This window comes from Vombatus ursinus, unplaced genomic scaffold, assembly GCF_900497805.2.
Source record: "Vombatus ursinus unplaced genomic scaffold, bare-nosed wombat genome assembly UNPS02015255.1, whole genome shotgun sequence".
NCBI classification, from domain to species: domain Eukaryota; kingdom Metazoa; phylum Chordata; class Mammalia; order Diprotodontia; family Vombatidae; genus Vombatus; species Vombatus ursinus.
This window is the reverse complement of record NW_020955033.1, coordinates 37,038,878-37,056,659: the sequence shown is the minus strand read 5'-3', so window position 1 is coordinate 37,056,659 and position 17,782 is coordinate 37,038,878. Positions and strand designations below refer to the sequence as shown.

Genomic DNA, 17,782 nt, shown 5'->3' with positions numbered 1-17,782 from the left:
CAAAAGAATGAAAAAATAGAAGACAATGTGAAATATCTCATTGGAAAAACAACTGACCTGGAAAATAGATCCAGGAGAGAGAATTTAAAAATTATTGGACTATCTCAAAGCCATGATCAAAAAAAGAGCCTAAACGTCATCTTTCAAATAATTATCAAGGAAAACTTCCTGATATTCTAGAACCAGAGGGTAAAATAGAAATGGAAAGAATCCACCCATCACTTCCTGAAAGAGATCTCCAAAGGAAAACTCCTAGGAATATTGTAGCCAAATTCCAGAGTTCCCAGATCAAGGAGAAAATATTGTAAGCAGCCAGAAAGAAACAATTCAAGTATTATGGAAACACAATCAGGATAACACAAGATTTAGCAGCTTCTACATTAAGGGATAGGAGGGCTTGCAATATAATATTCCAGAGGGCAAAGGAGATAGGATTACAACCAAGAATCACCTATCCAGCAAAACTGAACATTATCCTTCAAGGGGGAAAATGGACATTCAGTGAAATAGAGGACTTTCAAGCATTCTTGATAAAAAGACCAGAGCTGAATAGAAAATTTGACTTTCAAATACAAGACTCAAAAGAAGCATGAAGAGGTAAACAAGAGAAATAATAAGGGATTTATTAAGGTTGAACGGTTTACATTCCTGCATGGAAAGATGATATTTGTAACTCATGAGACCTTTGTCAGTATTAGGGTAGTTGAAGGGAAAAAAATTATATGGATAGATAGATAGATAGATAGATAGATAGATAGATAGATAGATAGATGACACAGGGTGAGTTGAAGATGAAGGGGTGATATCTGGAGAATAAAATTAAGGGGTAAGAGAGGATTATACTGGGGGAAGGAGAAAGGGAGAGGTAGAATGGGGTAAATTTTTTCACATAAAACAGACAAAAAAAGGCTTTTACAGTGGAGGGGAAGTGGGGGAAAGTGAGAGGGAATGAGTGAATCTTATTCTCATTGGATTTGGCTTAAGGAGCGAATACCATACACACTCAATTAGGTACAGAAATCTATTTTACCCTATAGAAAAATAGGGGGGAAGGGGATCAGAAAGTGGTGGGATGAAAAAGGGGAGAGCAGATTAGAGGAGAGGGTAATCTGAAGTAAACACTTCTGAGGAGGTACAGGGTCAAAAGAAAAAATAGAATAAATGGGGAGCAGGATAGGATAAAGGGAAATACAGTAGTTTTCCACAACATGACTACTATGGAAGTGTTTTGCATGACTATACATGTATAACTTGCATCGAGTTGCTTGCCTTCTCAATGAGGGTGGGTGGGGAAGGAGGAAGGGATAAAATTTGGAGCACAAAATTTTAAAAACAAATGTTAAAAAATTGTTTTCACATGCAACTAGGAAATAAGATATACAGGCAATGGGGTATAGAAATCTATCCTGCCCTATAGAAGGGGAAGGGGATAGGAGAAGGGGGCTGATAGAAAGGAGGGCAGATTAGGGGAAGGGGTATTCGGAACACATGCCATCTTGGGGTGGGGGGAGGGATGAGATGGGGAGAAAATTTGGAACTCAAAATCTTGTGGAAGTGAATGTTGAAAACTAAAAATTAATAAATAAATAAAATCTTGCAAAAACATTTTTAAATTTAAAAAAAGAAGTTATGGGAGGACATAAACAAGATACCTAATATGAAAATGCATTCATGGGTTATGATCTGCACCATTAGAAGAAGTACCCACTTTGATGAAAACAAAGATTGATTCAAGTATAAAAGAAGAAACCCAGAGTAACATAATCTCAGATTTAGAACAGACTTCAGAAGTCAGCTATTCCAACTAATACCTGAACAAAAATCATTCCAATGACATTCCCAGAAAGTGGTCATTCAACCTTTGCTGAAGTCCTCCAGTGAGGGAAAACCTATCATTTCATTTTATTAAAAGTCAGTATCACCTATCAAGATCTTTTTAGAACCTAACTCCATCATCTGTTATATCATATGTCCCTCTCAATTTTGTTATCATCTGTAAATTTGATAAAGATGCCATCCTCTAATTTTTTTCCAGGTGACTGATAAATAGCAGTGGAAGATCCTTAGCTCTCTAGAATTCTCCAATAGAGGACTCTTTCCCACTTGGTATTAGACCAGTAATGGCCACCATTGAACTAATAATGAATCATGTACCTGTCCTGTTGTTTAGCCCACATTTATCTTTCTTGTCTAAAAGAATAACATAAGAGACTTTCTCAAATGCTTTCTTAAATCCAAATAATTCATATTTATAGCACTATTCTGACACAAATACTCTATAAGAGACTTTCTCAAATGCTTTCTTAAATCCAAATAATTCATATTTATAGCACCATTCTGACACAAATACTCTATCAAAAAGAAAAAAAATGAAAGAAATGAAATATGTTTAGTAACTATTAAAAAATTAGCATGTCAGGTAAACAATATTATGTTAAATGTGCTAGTAAATGTTTATGTTAACACAATCAGTCAATAAGCATTTATTAAGCACTTAATATCTCTGTATGTCAATGGGAATACAAAAAAGAAACTTTGCCTGCCCTCAAGAAGCTTACACTCTATCAGACTGTGGGTAGAAAAATATATTATATGTAAAAACTCCCAGGAGCTATCCCTAGCACCTACACCAACAAAATCAGCAGGGCTCAACATTTGAATACATCCTTAAACCAAGTATGAGTCTAAAATGCTAACCAGGAGAAGTCAGGGACTAGAGCCTATCCATCAGCAAAAGTGTGGCTCTGCAAACAGAATACTCATAACAACAATTCCAACAATCAAATCTGTTTCAAACAGTCTTCCTTCGGCTCTCTCTAGTCATTAAGCTTGAACACCTGAAGAACAGAATCTTAGTGGCCTAAAGCAAATCTGTTTACTTTAAATTCCAGTTTGAGTGAGCTTCCCAGACCCCAGAACAGACGCTCACTGAGATTTTGCCTTTCTATCTGCATTTTAGCTTGCTCTACAGAACTGACTACCCTCATTTCCCTCAAATAAAAATCTGAAAAACTATTCTCCAAAGTCATAATAAAAGATGAAAAGAAGTCACACAAATCCTTTGGTCTTGAAAGCTGCTCTCAGGCTTCTGCTGTTGTGTGTCAACTTGGTCACAGCATTCTCCAAGGTGGCAAAATGGAAAATTGGCAGCAGTGCAAGAAACACAGGCAAATCCTTTAAGTAGAAGCTACTTATGGAAGCCTGGACAAAAACACACACTAATAAAATGTCATTAGCCCAGATGTGAAGAAGCTTTACCAAGAGCCGGGTCCCCTCCAATATCTTTCCCCAGGATATGGGAATAGGCAGGCAACACCAGCCAGCCCTGAATCAAGGCAGATGGAGAACTAGAAAGATAAGGAAGAGCAGTACACCATCCTCTGGAAAAAAGAGAGATTAAAAAGTGGTCTGGTTTGACAGGGAGATAATGCAGAAGAGCCAGAAGATTGAGATCAGTTACCAAACATGACAATGCACCACCGCAGTTTTGTAAAGAGCTCTGATCAGTTTCTCTCCTACTCTTCATCTGTCTCCCTATCCATTATCACTACTACCTCTACTCTGTCTCCTTCCATTTCATTAAGAGTTTCCCTTAGGATTTCTGACATTCACTGCAGTATATACAGCGGGTCCATCTCTCTCTACTCCATTACCGTCCTCCTTCCACCTAATCACTAAATTCTGCATCTAGCAAAATGCTAGCCATCATCACATAAGAAAATGCTTTCCCCTTCTGCCTCCCTCACAATCATCCTAGCATTTAATCCACATTCACTTCTTTGGCCCTTTAGAAAGTTTCTGTCCTCTAACATAGAAACTTAGCCCCTATTGCTATTATAGCTTATGGTGTCTTCTATCATAAATATTTTTAAGGGATGAAAGCTTCTATATGTAAGAAATTATTTAGCTATAGAGCAGATTGAGCATTAAAATTGTCTATCTTGGGCAGCATACAAAGGAATTGGGTTACTGAGGTAACAAAGGGACCTAATCCTAAGGCAGTTCCCCCAAAATGATGATGCTAAAGAATTTGAATATATTTAGCTTTACTGTTAGTAGTAGTATCAGTATCAATAACATTAATAACTAATAAAGTGCTTCATCAATTTCCTAATAATAATAACTCATATTTATTAAGCAACTATTATTATGTGCCAGGCACTGTACTAAGCACATTACAAATTATTATCTCATTTCATCCTCACAATAACCATGGGGGGAGGTGAGTACTATTATGCTCCCCATTTTACAGTTGAGGAAACTGAGGCAAACAGAAGTTAAATGACTTGCCCAATATCACACAGCTAGTAAGTATCTGAAATCAGCTTTGAATTCAAGTGTTCCTGATTACAGGCCCAGCACTCTACCCACTTCACCATCCAGCTGCCTGGCTTGTCAAGATAATAGTTTGATAAAAAATAAAGTTAACATTTCCCATCCCCATCCCCATCACTAACCCCTAATTCAGATTCTGTTGCATATTCTATATCCAATTTTAGGCATTTTTAAAATTTTTCTTTTCAGATTCTCAGTACCTTACTGGCTCCATGTGTTCCCACTGTTCCATAGCTTGTTGTCTGTGGTAAAAGGGAATAAAGCCCAAATTGATGAATTTACCTCTAGTCTCCTCCTCACTTCACCTCATAGATTTTACCCCTTTCAAAAGTAGGCTTTGACATTCTTATCAAAACAGCTCTTATGTTATTCATCTTGAGACTGGTAGGCCAAGGCAATAGGGCAGAAATGGGTGGAGTAGTTCCTTTCTGGCAGAAACCTAGGAGCAGCAATAGCAGCCTGCTTGTGTTTTGTTTGTGGCAAGCGAAATCAGCCAACCTTGTTCTACTTACTAGTCAATGGTTTCCCAGCAGGCAAAGGAGAAAGGAAAAATTAATTCATTTAAGAGCGTAATAACAGGCTCTATGTTTTCTCACGCACCTCATAGAAGAGGCCTCATGTACCCGATTAGCTCCAAATTTCTCCTGACTTTGGATGGTGTCTGTGAAGAGTAAAGGACTGGACCACAGACTACACTCTCATAATGAAGAAGAAAGGACAACAAAAAAAAAGTCAACCCTGCTTTACTTCTGAACTTCTTTTGATGTTTCCAGGGTCTGACCTTCACTCCAGGTATTGGCTAACTTGGGTGGCATCGCTTAGAACACAAACCTTTGACTTCCCTTTGGTTTTGAAAGGACCTATTCAGTCGTAGTACCATGCCAGACACCATTTTGCCAAATGAGACTTCTACAGCATACAATCCCTTCAAGGAATCTAACCTTTGGAGACTCCTAAAAATTGGCTTCTGTTCTCAAAATGAACCCTAAAACAGGCAACAGGCAGATTCATCAAAAAGTATTAGGTACTCAAGGTTCATAAAACACAAATTTTGTAGCTCTTGGTGGATTAGCTACAGACACTATTTTGGGGGTTTTTAAAACAAATCTTGAGGTTTCCAATTTGATGGGGGGTAGATGTTGGGGTAATTTTTTGGAGAACTAAAATAGGTGTAGGGAAGGCAAAGGAGATAGTGAGGAATTCCTGTCCCACCCCAACTAATTATTTTTATTTATGTCTTTTTTTTAAACCAGAGAATCAATTCATTCTCATTATACTTCATTCACTGAAACCAAGAAAGATTGAAGCAAAAATCAACCAACAAAGTAACCCTGTTCAAAGCTATATGCATCATTCCATACCCGGATTTTAACCTCCTTCATCTCCCAATTTCCAGCCAAAAAAAGGAAGATAGGTTTTCTCCTCCTTTCTGTGGTACCAATATAGGTCACTGAAATTAATCTGAGTCTGATGGCATTTTGATGGTTTTCTCTTTTCATTTATCCTAATATTATCATGAGGAATTTTAGCTTGACAGAATTGGAAGTACCTTACTGAATTTCTGAATATAAGAATTTCATCAATCAAGCAATAAGAAATTATTAAGCATCTACTATGTTCTGGACATTACACTAGGTGCTGGGGATTCAAAGACAAAAGTAGAAAAGGTCTCTGCTTTCTAGGAACTTACATTCTAATCCCAGAGGACAATATGCACATACACAGTTATGCTTAAGATGGTTACATGGTAATTCGGAGGGAGAAGGAGAAGTACTAGCAGCTGGGGGAAGAGGAAAAGGCTTCATGTGGAAGGTGGTGCCTCAGTTGACCTTGAAGAAAATGGGGACTTCTAAGTAAATAAGAGAATGTGGCTTAAGAAGAAGAGACTAGTATGTCGCTAGTGCTACATATGAGGAACAGCCAGAAAACCAGTTTGGTTGGATTGTAAAATGTGGGAAGGGAAGTCATGCATAATAAAGATGGAAAAGTAGGTTGGGGCCAGATTGTGAAGGGCTTTAAATGACAAACAAAGGAAGTTATATTTGATTCTAGAGATAATAGGGAGTAGGGTAGTGACACAGAGGATGGACTGGAGTAGGGAGAAACTTGAGGCATGAAGAACAGGGGACTACCTCAAAAGCAGGCTATCATCCTATTTTTATCCTTAATTAATATTTATTTAGTCAACAAACAACCACACCAAGTAAGAAGATATTGCTGGAATAGTCATTTGAAAATCATATCATTTTGAAGATAAGTTTTCTCTGGAAATATTTTAGCTTGAGAGAAAGTGCCAAAAGTCACAAATTCATCAGTTTTAATCTAATAATGGTTAGGTCATTTCTTATGCTCACTCTCGTGACTTGCAAATACCAAAACTTTAAATTCCAATACTACCCTGGTTGTGGTTTTGTATGAATTCACTGAAAAAGACAGCTGAAGGGGCAAGATTTCAACATCTAAAGACAACTGGGGAATGGCTATACAAGCTATGGTATATGATTATAATGGAATAGTATCGTGCTATAAGAAATGACAAGCAGGATGATTTCAGAAAAACCTGGAGAGATTTACATGAACTGATGCAAGGTGAACAGAACCAGGAGAACACTGTACACGTAATAGCAATATTGTTCAATGAAGAACTGTGAATGACTTAGCTATTCTCAGCAATACAATGACCCAAGACAGTCCTAAAGGACCAAAGTTGAAGCATACTATCCGCTTCCAGAGAAAGGACTTATATTGGTTGAATACATACTGAAGCATTCTATTTTTTTTACTTTCTTTTTTTCATTTTTTTCTTTTATTTGAGTTTTCTTGTACAAAATGACTAATATGAAAATATTTTACATAATTGCACACGTATAACCTATATCTGATTGCTTACCATCTCAGGGAGGGGGGAGGGAAAGGAGGGAGGGAAGGATAGAATTTGAAACTCAAAACTTTAAATAAAAATGTTTTTAAAAAATGAAAAAGTTGGGGGGGATGGGATGGGGAGGTAGGATGGGGCACAACTCTGAGCTCAATACTGTGCTTCCTATCCACCAATAAATCTCAGGGAGATGAAGGACAACTAACTGGCGCCACACAATCCAGAGGTCAAAGAGGTAAGTACTTAATATTCTCCATGCTGATAGTGAATGAGGAACAAGTGCTGATGACAGCATTTATAGTTAATGCAATTGCCAACCCACAGCAGCACAGAAAGCTCCAGAATGGATTATCCAGGAAGGTTAAAAGTACATGTCAGTACTAACCTTGTCAGTGTATTTCAGGAAAAGAATACCCAAGAAACCAAAGCTTTAAGGTTCTAGGATGACTGAGGAAGAGGGGAAGGGAAGACTCCTTCTGCCAGAGTAGGTATATATAGAACTCCACAACCACAACCACTTAACACTTTATTTGGTCTCCAACCCACTGGCAGGATGTATTCTATCCCTTCAGGAGGACTGAAAGCAAATTGAAAAGCTTTGCGAGGACAACTGTGCCCTTTAGTAAGGCTGCTCCTCTAACTGACCCTAGGCACCTGGGAAATTTGCATTGGGTAAAATTTCATGAGTTTCAATAAATGTATGGGTTACAGTAAGAATGAAGGAAGATAAAGCATTTGGAGAGATGTAGAAACCAAGATATAGGTTGGAAAAAAGCTGGCCCTCTAAGGTATGAGAAACAACAGAGAATCAATAATAACTGAAGCCTATGCTAAGCTAAGACCATGTATACAAAAAGAGAAGGAAGCCAAAAATCCCTCAAGATTAATCTCTCTCAAATCCAAAGCATGAGTATTTAAGGGGAAGAAGAAACACAAGCAAGGAAAAAATGATACAATGACTAAATTAAACATTTAAATATAAAAAAGAAAACAGCAACCCCTGTCATGCCATATTCTCCACAGATGTTTGAAATGAATCTTAATACAGGGGAACCAGAAAAAAAAAAGGCCTTCCTTGCACCAGACCTAATTTAAGTCAGTGTTGTTGTTGTTGTTGTTTTTACTAACAAGGAGAAAAGGGGAATTCTAAAGGTAGTCTTTGCACAGAAAACTCTACCTCCTGTCACTTAGATCGACATCTGATGACTGTCTGGATCTGCAGTTGGCAACAATGAAGGGTGAAAAGAAGTAGGTAATCCCTAAAGTAATCAGGAAAAAGTCGTATCTTTTTTTATTACTTATAGAAATGAACTTGTGCTTTAAAAATACATAACAATTTACTCTGATTAATACAATTTTGAAAATTCTCCAATAACAACCAAAACAGAAAAAAAAATGAAAATAGAATTCTCCCAATGCATAGTTAGAATTTAAAATTACAAGTATATATACATATATATGAAACCTTTTTTTAAACAAAGATGATTCTTGAATTTCTACTCAGACAATTCCATTCTGTTAAATATCATCAGATTGTCCTTTTAAAATGCTGCTTTCATCGTCAAATAGTGCCTCACTAAAAGGAAAGGATGATACTAAGAGACTATACAGAAATTATTTCATTCCTGGTTTTCCAATTAGTTGTCATTTTTATCATTAGATTGACATCATATTTCCTGTTGGACAGTCTAAGTGTGGGGCTACAGACATCCTGGAAAAGCATAATGGGATGCTTCTGATAGCAGGCACTGACCTGTTTTAATTCAAGAGACATTTAAATGGTACAACAGCATGCATGATGAAATGAGAAGCAGACAGCTTCAGGGAATTTTAGAATGGCCAAAAGTCTTTTATTATGGATATTAAAAGGCTGTCATCAACTGCCCTGTGTGGAAAATATATCTGTTCATTTTAAATCGAGGTTGGAAAGTAGAGCTGGAGTCATGCTAGTAATGCTTAGCATGGATCCAGCTGTTTTAAACATTACTGACATAGTTCAGTCTGTTTTTATCATTTCCAGTGAAAAAGCCAGAGTTTATACAGTTCAAGTAGGAGTGAGAAGCATAAAGGACATACTGACTTTGGAGGCAGGGGATCTGGGTTCAAATTCTAGCTCTATCACTAACTGGGCTGTGTGACCTTGGACTGTGTGATATTGTGGCTCTGGGTCTCATGTTTTTCATCTGCAAAATGAAAGGGCTGGAAAACATGATCTCTAAGAGAATTTTTCAAATTTGAACAAGATATGATTTTTACTGAATAAATAAATATATACATTTTTGCTGTTCCATTTATTCATTTTGTTTCTTGGTTTTTGTTATCTTCATATATACGTATGTATGTGTGTGTGTGTATGTATATAAACATATACATAACATAAGCATATATAAGCTGGGGGTGGAGCTAGGTGGCACAGTGGATAAAAGGTAAGGTCTAGAGTCAGTAAAAATCTTGGTGAGTTCAAATTTGGCCTCAGACACTTACTAGCTGTGTGACCCAGGGCCAAGTCACTTCACCCTGTTTGCCTCAGTTTCCTCATCTATAAAATGAGCTGGAGAAGGAAATGGCAAACCACTCCAGTATTTTTGCCAAGCAAACCCCAAATGGGGACACACAGAGTCAGACATGACTGATACAACTCAACAATAACAACAAAAATATAAATATATATAATACACACATATTTTTCTGAGGATGACGATGAATAAAACCCATGACCAAGCTTTATATTTACAAGGTGGAGCTAAGGCTCTTCTACAAAGTATGGAAATGTGCATCAAATGTAACAATTATTCTAGTACTTACTGGATAATAACAACACTAAGAATAATAGTATGTTAATTACAATGATCCACTTGCTATGTAGAAGAGAACTGGAGTTAAAGGCAGAAAGCCTGGATTTGAATCCCTGCTCTTCTGCGTGACCTTGAGCAATTCAATTCACCTCTCTGAAACTCAGTTTTCTAATCTGTAAAATGAGGGTGTTGGACTAGGTGATTTCTAAAGTTCCTTCCAATTCTAATGCTATGATCAGATGACTCACTCAGTGTTATTAATGACCTTCTATGTGCAATAAACTAGGTCAAGAACTGTCATTCTTTATTTACAGAAGAAGAAGATGGAAGTCTAGACCCACACTATTTTTTAAATGGCTCTAAAGAAGTTAGCACAAATCATGGTGGCTAAGTACAATCTAGAGCAGTGAGAAGGAATGACAAATATTTACCGACATAAAGGGATGCTAAAAAAGAACTGGGATCTTTTATTAATTAATGAGGATGAACAAGCAGTGATGGGTATGAGCCGTAGCAGGAAATTTATTTTTAGATTAAGCAGTAGGCCACTTCATTACAAGCACAATTAAGGCAGTCAACAAGCTGCCAAAAAGATTGAGGAATTTTCATTGCTGGAGAGACTTCAAACTAAAACAAGGCAAACCCTCTGCCAAGCTTAATGATAATTAAATCATTGCTGTGGAGGAATTACATACATCAGAGGAATCATAAGGGCTGACTAAATACTTCTCACATAGCATCTAATTCTAAAAATTTAATATTCCACAATTGATTATGATACCAGAATATGCTCCCACAAAAAGAAATACATAGTATGATTATAAAGCATAAGACTGATTTCCTTAAGCAAACAATATATACCCATGTTTATTTTATAGTCACACCTTTGCAACTGACTGAGTTTAAGGAAAAAAAACCAAAGCTTTGCTCAGTGTAATCATATGTCTCTGTGGCCTCTCCATATCTATTTTCATTGAAATCCAATAAAAATCATTGCAAATATGGTTCATTTGGATACTTTGATTAGCCACTATTTTGCTTCAAGATGACGAATTCAACTGCAAATCTATAACATGGTACCAATTTCTGTCAGCTTGGTGACAAATTTCATCAAAATAAACCAACTCTTCCAAAAGCTGTCATGAAACAAACAGGCAGACATGAAATACCCAGCAGTCAAGTTCAAACAGAGATTTCACTTTGTTGGAAAATTAAATCAACATTCTTTTCCGCTTGCAAGGCAAATACCTGTACTCTGAAATATTTGTCCTATATTTGGAATCAGAAGATCTGGGTTCAAATCTTAGCTTTGAAATGTATTAGCTCTATGACCTTGGTCAAAAACAATAGTAACAGCCTCTCTGAGCCTTGGTTTTCTCATCTGGTAAAATAAGGATGATGATAATACTTACCCTAAGTATCCCATGGGGTTATTATGAGAAAAGTATTTTGTAAACTGGAAAGTGCTATGTATATGTGTGTAATTGTTTGGAATTATGTCCCAAAAGTCACTAACCTGTCTATACCCATTGACCCAGCTATACCACTACTAGACCTATACACCAAAAAAAGTCAAAGAAAATAGAAGAGGATCTATATGTACAAAAATATTTATAGCAGCTCTTTTCATAGCAGCAAAAGAAAAAACTAGAAAATGGAAGGGTTGCCCACTTATTGGATAATGGCTAAATAACATGAATGTAATGGAATATTACTGAAGTACAAGAAATGACGAAATGAACAGTTTCAGAATAAACTAGGAAGATATTAACTGATGCAAAGTGAAGTGAGAACTAAGAGAATAATCTATAATAATCTAATAATACTATGACAACAACATTTTAAAGAAAAACAACTTTGAAAGACTTCAGAACTCTGATCACTAGAACGACAAATCATGATTCCAAAGGACTAATACTAAGACATACTATCCCCACCTACTGTGAGAGGTGATGGACTTAAAATCTGGAATGAGACACATTTTGGACATGTCTTTTGTTTTTCTGACCTACTCATATTTGTTATGAAGTTTTTCTTTACTATTATTATTGTAGTTGTTGTTCAATGGCATATGGAATTAGAAGAGGAAAAATGCTTGTTAATTTAAAAAATAAAATCAGTTTCCTTTTTAAAATGTATGACATTAGTTGAGTTAAATTGGCATTGCCTATTGGTTAAAGTTCATAATAAGTATGTATTTTTTCTATTCTTTTTTTTTTTTTTTGGTGAGGCATTCAGGGTTAAGTGACTTGCCCAGGGTCACCCAGCTAGTAAGAGTTATGTGTTGTGTGTCTGAGACCGAATTTGAACTCAAGTCCTCCTGACTCCAAGGCTGGTGCTCTATCCACTGTGCCACCTAGGTGCTCCTGTATTTTTTTTAAAATAACAAATTTGGCCAGATGTGATGAAGCACACTTAAAATTCTTGCTCCTCAAGGAAGCTGAAACTGGTAGACTGATTGAATTAGGTAGTTTTGAGCTATAGTAGGGCTAAAGTCAATTGGGTGTCTGGAATATGTCAATCACAATATGGTGAGCCACCTAAGGAGAAGTAAACTGGACTAGGTTGGAAACAGGTCAGATTACAGCTTCTATGATGATCAGTATTGGGCTGAGGACTGTGAGTAGAGCTACCCTTCCAGTCTGGATGAGATAGGGAGATCTTGTTTCAAAAAAAAAAAAAAGGCATAACGAGAAGAAAAGGAAAAAATAAAGTAGTCCCAGAAAGTGATTATGTGTATGCCCAGAGTTTCAGGAAATTGACATTAATTATGTATAACAATAAAAATTTAGCAGACAGAAATAATTCACATTAATAAAGCACTTTTAAGGTTTAAGACACACCTTCCTCACAACAACCCTTTGAAGTATGTAGTGAAAGCATTATCCCCATTTCACAGACGAGGAAGATTAAGTAACTTAACCAGGGTCACATAGCTAATGAAGATAAGAACAAGGATTTGTTGGATTATACTGGGATTTATTGATTGCTCGTCTTTTTCCACACTGATATGACTAGCATTTGTAGGATGGAAAGCAGATCTAATAATTTTTTAATTAAAGAACAATATCTTTTTTTAAATATACTGACATATAAAACTAAGGAAATTTAGTCTCAAATAGATCTCACCCAAAATTAAAATTACACAAATCAACCTAATTATTCAGTTACTGGTGGTCCAATTTATGAATCTGCCATTCTTCTCCTTTCTTGTACTTTTTATTGCTGATCTGTTTATCATTGGTAATTTTAGTACTTCCAACATGACATGGACAAGACAAAGAAAAGGAGGTCAATTTTCCTATTATGATGAAAACCACTCCCACTAATGGAGTGTCTGGGCATGAAGGTGACACTGGTTTCTCAAAGATTATGTCAGTAGAGAATAAGCTCTAACAGGTTCTAACAACCTAGGAGGTATTTGAATATGGATCTGGTGAAGGAGCGCACCTCCACTGTCAAGGACCCATCTAAATCTGGAAAGACTGATCATCATGTTAGCATCAGAGAGATGACTGGCCATAGCAACTCTTAAGGAGCACCTACTCAGTTGTAAAGGGCCAGGGATCTATATCAGTGGACTAGTGACCAGCAGGTCAAACTCACAGATCCTTGAGTATTAAAAAAAAACCCTTTACCTTTATTACATTGTAAGTTCCTTGAGAACGGGGATTGTCTTTTGCCTCTTTTTATTTCCTAGTGCCTGGCATGGAGTAGGCACCAAATAAATGGTTATTGACTGCCTCACTCACTTATAATGCATTTCATAATTACAAAGAGTTTCATGTGTCATATATCATTTGATCCTTCAAATACGCTTGTGAAAAAAAGTATATGATTATTTTTCCCCATTTTATAGATGAAACTAAAACTCAGAGAGGTTAATAGATTTGGCCAATGTAGCGTTTTTATACAACAGACAGACTAGACCTCTGACTTCAAATCCAGGACTTGCTTTATGACACCACACACTATCTATTTCTGCAATATAAGATCCACTTTTGGGAGGAAAAGCTAAAATTTTCACCTTATCTAAAATAAGAATTATGCCCATCTGTGTTTCATTTATCCAGGTTATTCTTCTGTATCTCTAGCAAATATAATTATGTCTCAATAGTAAATACGTAGAGAGATACACATAGCATATGGTGTTTTTTATTCTTAGTATCCCCCCCCACTGATGATGAGACATTAAATGACATTATTCTCTAAAAATGTCTTTGAAAAACAAACAATGACTAAGAAACTTATAGGAACTAGTACTTACACGCTCCTGACCAGCTGTATCCCAGATGAGGAACTTATGAAGCTCATTTCCACAAGGCACAGTTTTAGTCATGAAGGAAGCACTGTAATTAAGAATCAACATGAGGTTAGTCCTGTAAATCACTATGCTTCAAACAAGCTCACTCCTCAGCAGGACTCTGGTTTCTTGACCAAACCCCTGAGAAGAAAAAAGGACAGTTGGGGTCATGTGTCACTCTGAAAAAATATTGGGTCTTCCATACTAATGTAATGGTCTGTTAAAAAAAAATCTAGCAAAGAATTTTTATACATTTTGATGGATTGTGTTTCCAGCAGTCCTGTTGTTGTGTGCATAACATTTTTCAGCTCTTGAAAAAGAGTAAACCATGGATTTTTTAAAAAGAAAAAAAATCCAATTCCACAGCAAGTTTGGTTCACAAGTAGGTTGATATGTTGATACCATTATAGTTTTGTCATGGCAACAGTAGAAATGGCAAAACGGCCTACCTAATGTGCTGCGTTGTGAGTAAACCCAAAGCTAATAGCATCTGCAAAAATGCTGTTATCTCTGTTCCCAAACCTTTGGATAATACTTCTGTACCTGGTGAATTATGAATATAACAAATATCATAACAAATATTCCTGTTTCCTACACAACAATAAACATGTAAGATCCTCAAGAAATAATGACACATGCCACTGAACGTTTTCTTTCTTCCTCATTTTTTCCTGGGTTGTATCCATACATGGCCACCTGCTCTTTCTTGTTTCATATGAAAGACTTCCCTATCCTAAGGTCCTCCCTCTGATGTGTGACCCTGGGTTCCTGAAGACAAGGCCAAGGGAACACTAGTTCTCTGAACATTTATTGAAGATGCCGTTGAAGGCTTAGCCAAGCTGAGGTCTTTGAATATACGTCCAGGGAGAGACTGTCTATTGTCCATGGGCTAGATAAGTTTGGGGGAGGTTCATAGCAAGGTGATGAATTTGGAGACAATTCTCTAAAGTACTGAAAGACTTCACAAGAAGTGTAGAATTCCCTCCACATCCTTTTTACAAGGTGCATCTTCTCAATGGCCAACACATTATTTCCTTGCCTCTCTCCCAGTTCCTATTTTGTATCATACTCCTTAAATATTAGAATTTCAAGTATTCACCAGAGGCCCTACCCCTTTGGTCCAATGATCTACGCTTATCTCATGCCAGGAGCTCCCTAGTACCAAGAAGACTGCTTAAAACTAGGGCAAAAATGAAAAGGAGTTTCCTCATCTTCTTTGAAGAGGTAAAGAGGCTAGGGATGTGGAATACTGAATATAATGTCAGGCTTTTTCAAAGTGTTGGTTAGTTTTGCTGATTTTTTTTCTTCTTTGTTACAAGGTACAGCTCTTAGGTGGGGAAAAGGGAAGGATATACTGAGAAATGTAGGTAATAAAAAAAGAAATCAATAAAATTTATTTCAAAAATATTTCAAACAAAAAATAGGGTAGAAGAATGATAGCTTTAGTCCCAGGATCAATAGCAATACCTAAGTAGTTCTGTTCTATGAACCCATCTACCCAGACGAGATTTTGAGATGCTGTTTCCAAGTCTCCTAATTCAGATCCCATTGCCCGTGTATTTCTTCATATATTGTTTGAATTGAAATCCTACTAATCTATGCCTGAATACTTTGTAGTTGAATCATATGGGGCCTCTCCACCTCTAAATTCCAGCTCTGACCTGCTTTCTTGGACTCTAAACCTCGCTGGCATACTCCAGTTTGGGCTCCTCCCTCATGACTCATAACTATTCTGTTCATCCAGCCCTGCTCAGCCCTTGCTCATAGCCCCAGATGGCATGCCCTGGCAATGAGATATCCTTTTCCACCTTCTATCTCCTTGCCTCACCACCTCCTTAAGCTTCCCTACCCTAATAGTGTCTTTCTCCTCCATTCACCAATGAAAATAAAAAATAAATAAAATAAATTTTTGTGATTCATATAACTGTATATGATATACAATAATATACAATTTATATAATTTATTTTTATATAAATATAAAATAAATAAAGAGAAAGAAAAAAAGAAAAAATCTACCTACATTCTTCTGGTCTTGAATATACTTAATAATGGGGCAGCTAGGTGGTAAAGTGGACAGAGTACCAGGCCTGGAGTCAGGAGATACTTACCAGCTGTGTGATCCTGGCCAAGTTACTTAACCCTGTTTGCCTCAGTTTTCTCATCTGCAAAATGAGCTAGAGAAGGAAATGGCAAACCATTCCAATGTCTTTGCCAAGAAAACCCCAAACGGGGTCACAAAGAATCAGACATGACTAAAAATGACTGAATAACAAACTTCCTAATAAGCACAGAGTAGCTCATAAGTAAACAGAAATATAACGATCAATACAGAAAATGATTGTTTCATTGTAACTGACAACTGAAGTGGAAGTGTACTCCCACTTTTCCAGCTAGTGAGTTTCACTGGGCATGATTACATGGCACATTATAAATTCTGATAACATACGTATCTTTTTAATGAGTGATTTGATGTATACACACACCCACACACACACACACACACACACACCTAAAAACTTTCCCAAAAAAGTGTTCTACAAAGGGAACTTTGGACAACTCAGACAGGCACTCAATAGGCAGGCATTTTTAAATGTTTTGTAAACCTTAAAATGCTATGGAAATGTGAGCTATTATTATTAAACTGGTAGCTTCAGCTGTAATTCCCTCTGTTTAACTGTTTTTATAAATTTTATAAATTTCCATCTGTTTTTTTTTATCCAGGAAAACTTGGATCTAACTTGTAAAACACACACACACACACACACACACACACACACACAGATACAAAATTGCAGCTGGGAAAGGATATCACAGGGACTCCCATCTCCAACCTACCCTCCCACTGCTGCCAAAATTGTCTTCTTAATATCTAACCAGGTCATTTCCCTGCTCAAAAACCATCGGTGACTCTACTGCCTCTAAGAAAGGGCCTGCCACTTCAGACCCTTCATCATCTGGTTCCCACCTACTGCTGCAATGTTATTCACATTACTCCCCTCTGTGTACTTCACATTCTGGCCAAACTGGACTATGAGCTGTTCATCAAATCAGACATGCTGTTTCATGTCTCTGAACTCTCAGGCCTCTTGTCCCTCGAAGGCTCATCCCCTCATCTCTGAGGCCTTCCCTGATCTTCCCAGCTGAAAGTCGTCTTTCTCCCCTCAAATTGTTCTAGAGCATTTTGTCTGGATTTCTCCTTTGCCCCCATCTTACCTTACTGGTATATCACCTTACCTGGGTCCATATCATATCCCCCAAGAAGAATGTAAATTCTTTGAAGGCAGGAAGTATGCCATTTTTCCTCCTTGTATATGGAGGGCCTTGTATAGAGTAGGCACTTAGTAAGTTTTTACTAAATCTGAATGAATTTTACAAATGATGGTTCATACACAACCCCACAAGTAGCCTACTTAACAGCCATAGTTTTATCATTGGAAAAACTTAGATAATCCGGGGAACTTCACTATCTG

General features: G+C 36.9%; 1 protein-coding gene across 1 annotated transcript in view; it reads right to left on the bottom strand.

The window, feature by feature from the left end:
* The window catches only part of LOC114031827 (ras-related protein Rab-31), a 182,910-nt gene that overhangs the window by 74,362 nt on the left and 90,766 nt on the right, over window positions 1–17,782 (bottom strand). Inside the window, exon 3 of the mRNA XM_027846962.1 lies at window positions 14,276–14,357. Coding sequence (XP_027702763.1) covers window positions 14,276–14,357 — 82 coding nt within the window. The remainder of the gene's footprint in view (window positions 1–14,275; window positions 14,358–17,782) is intronic.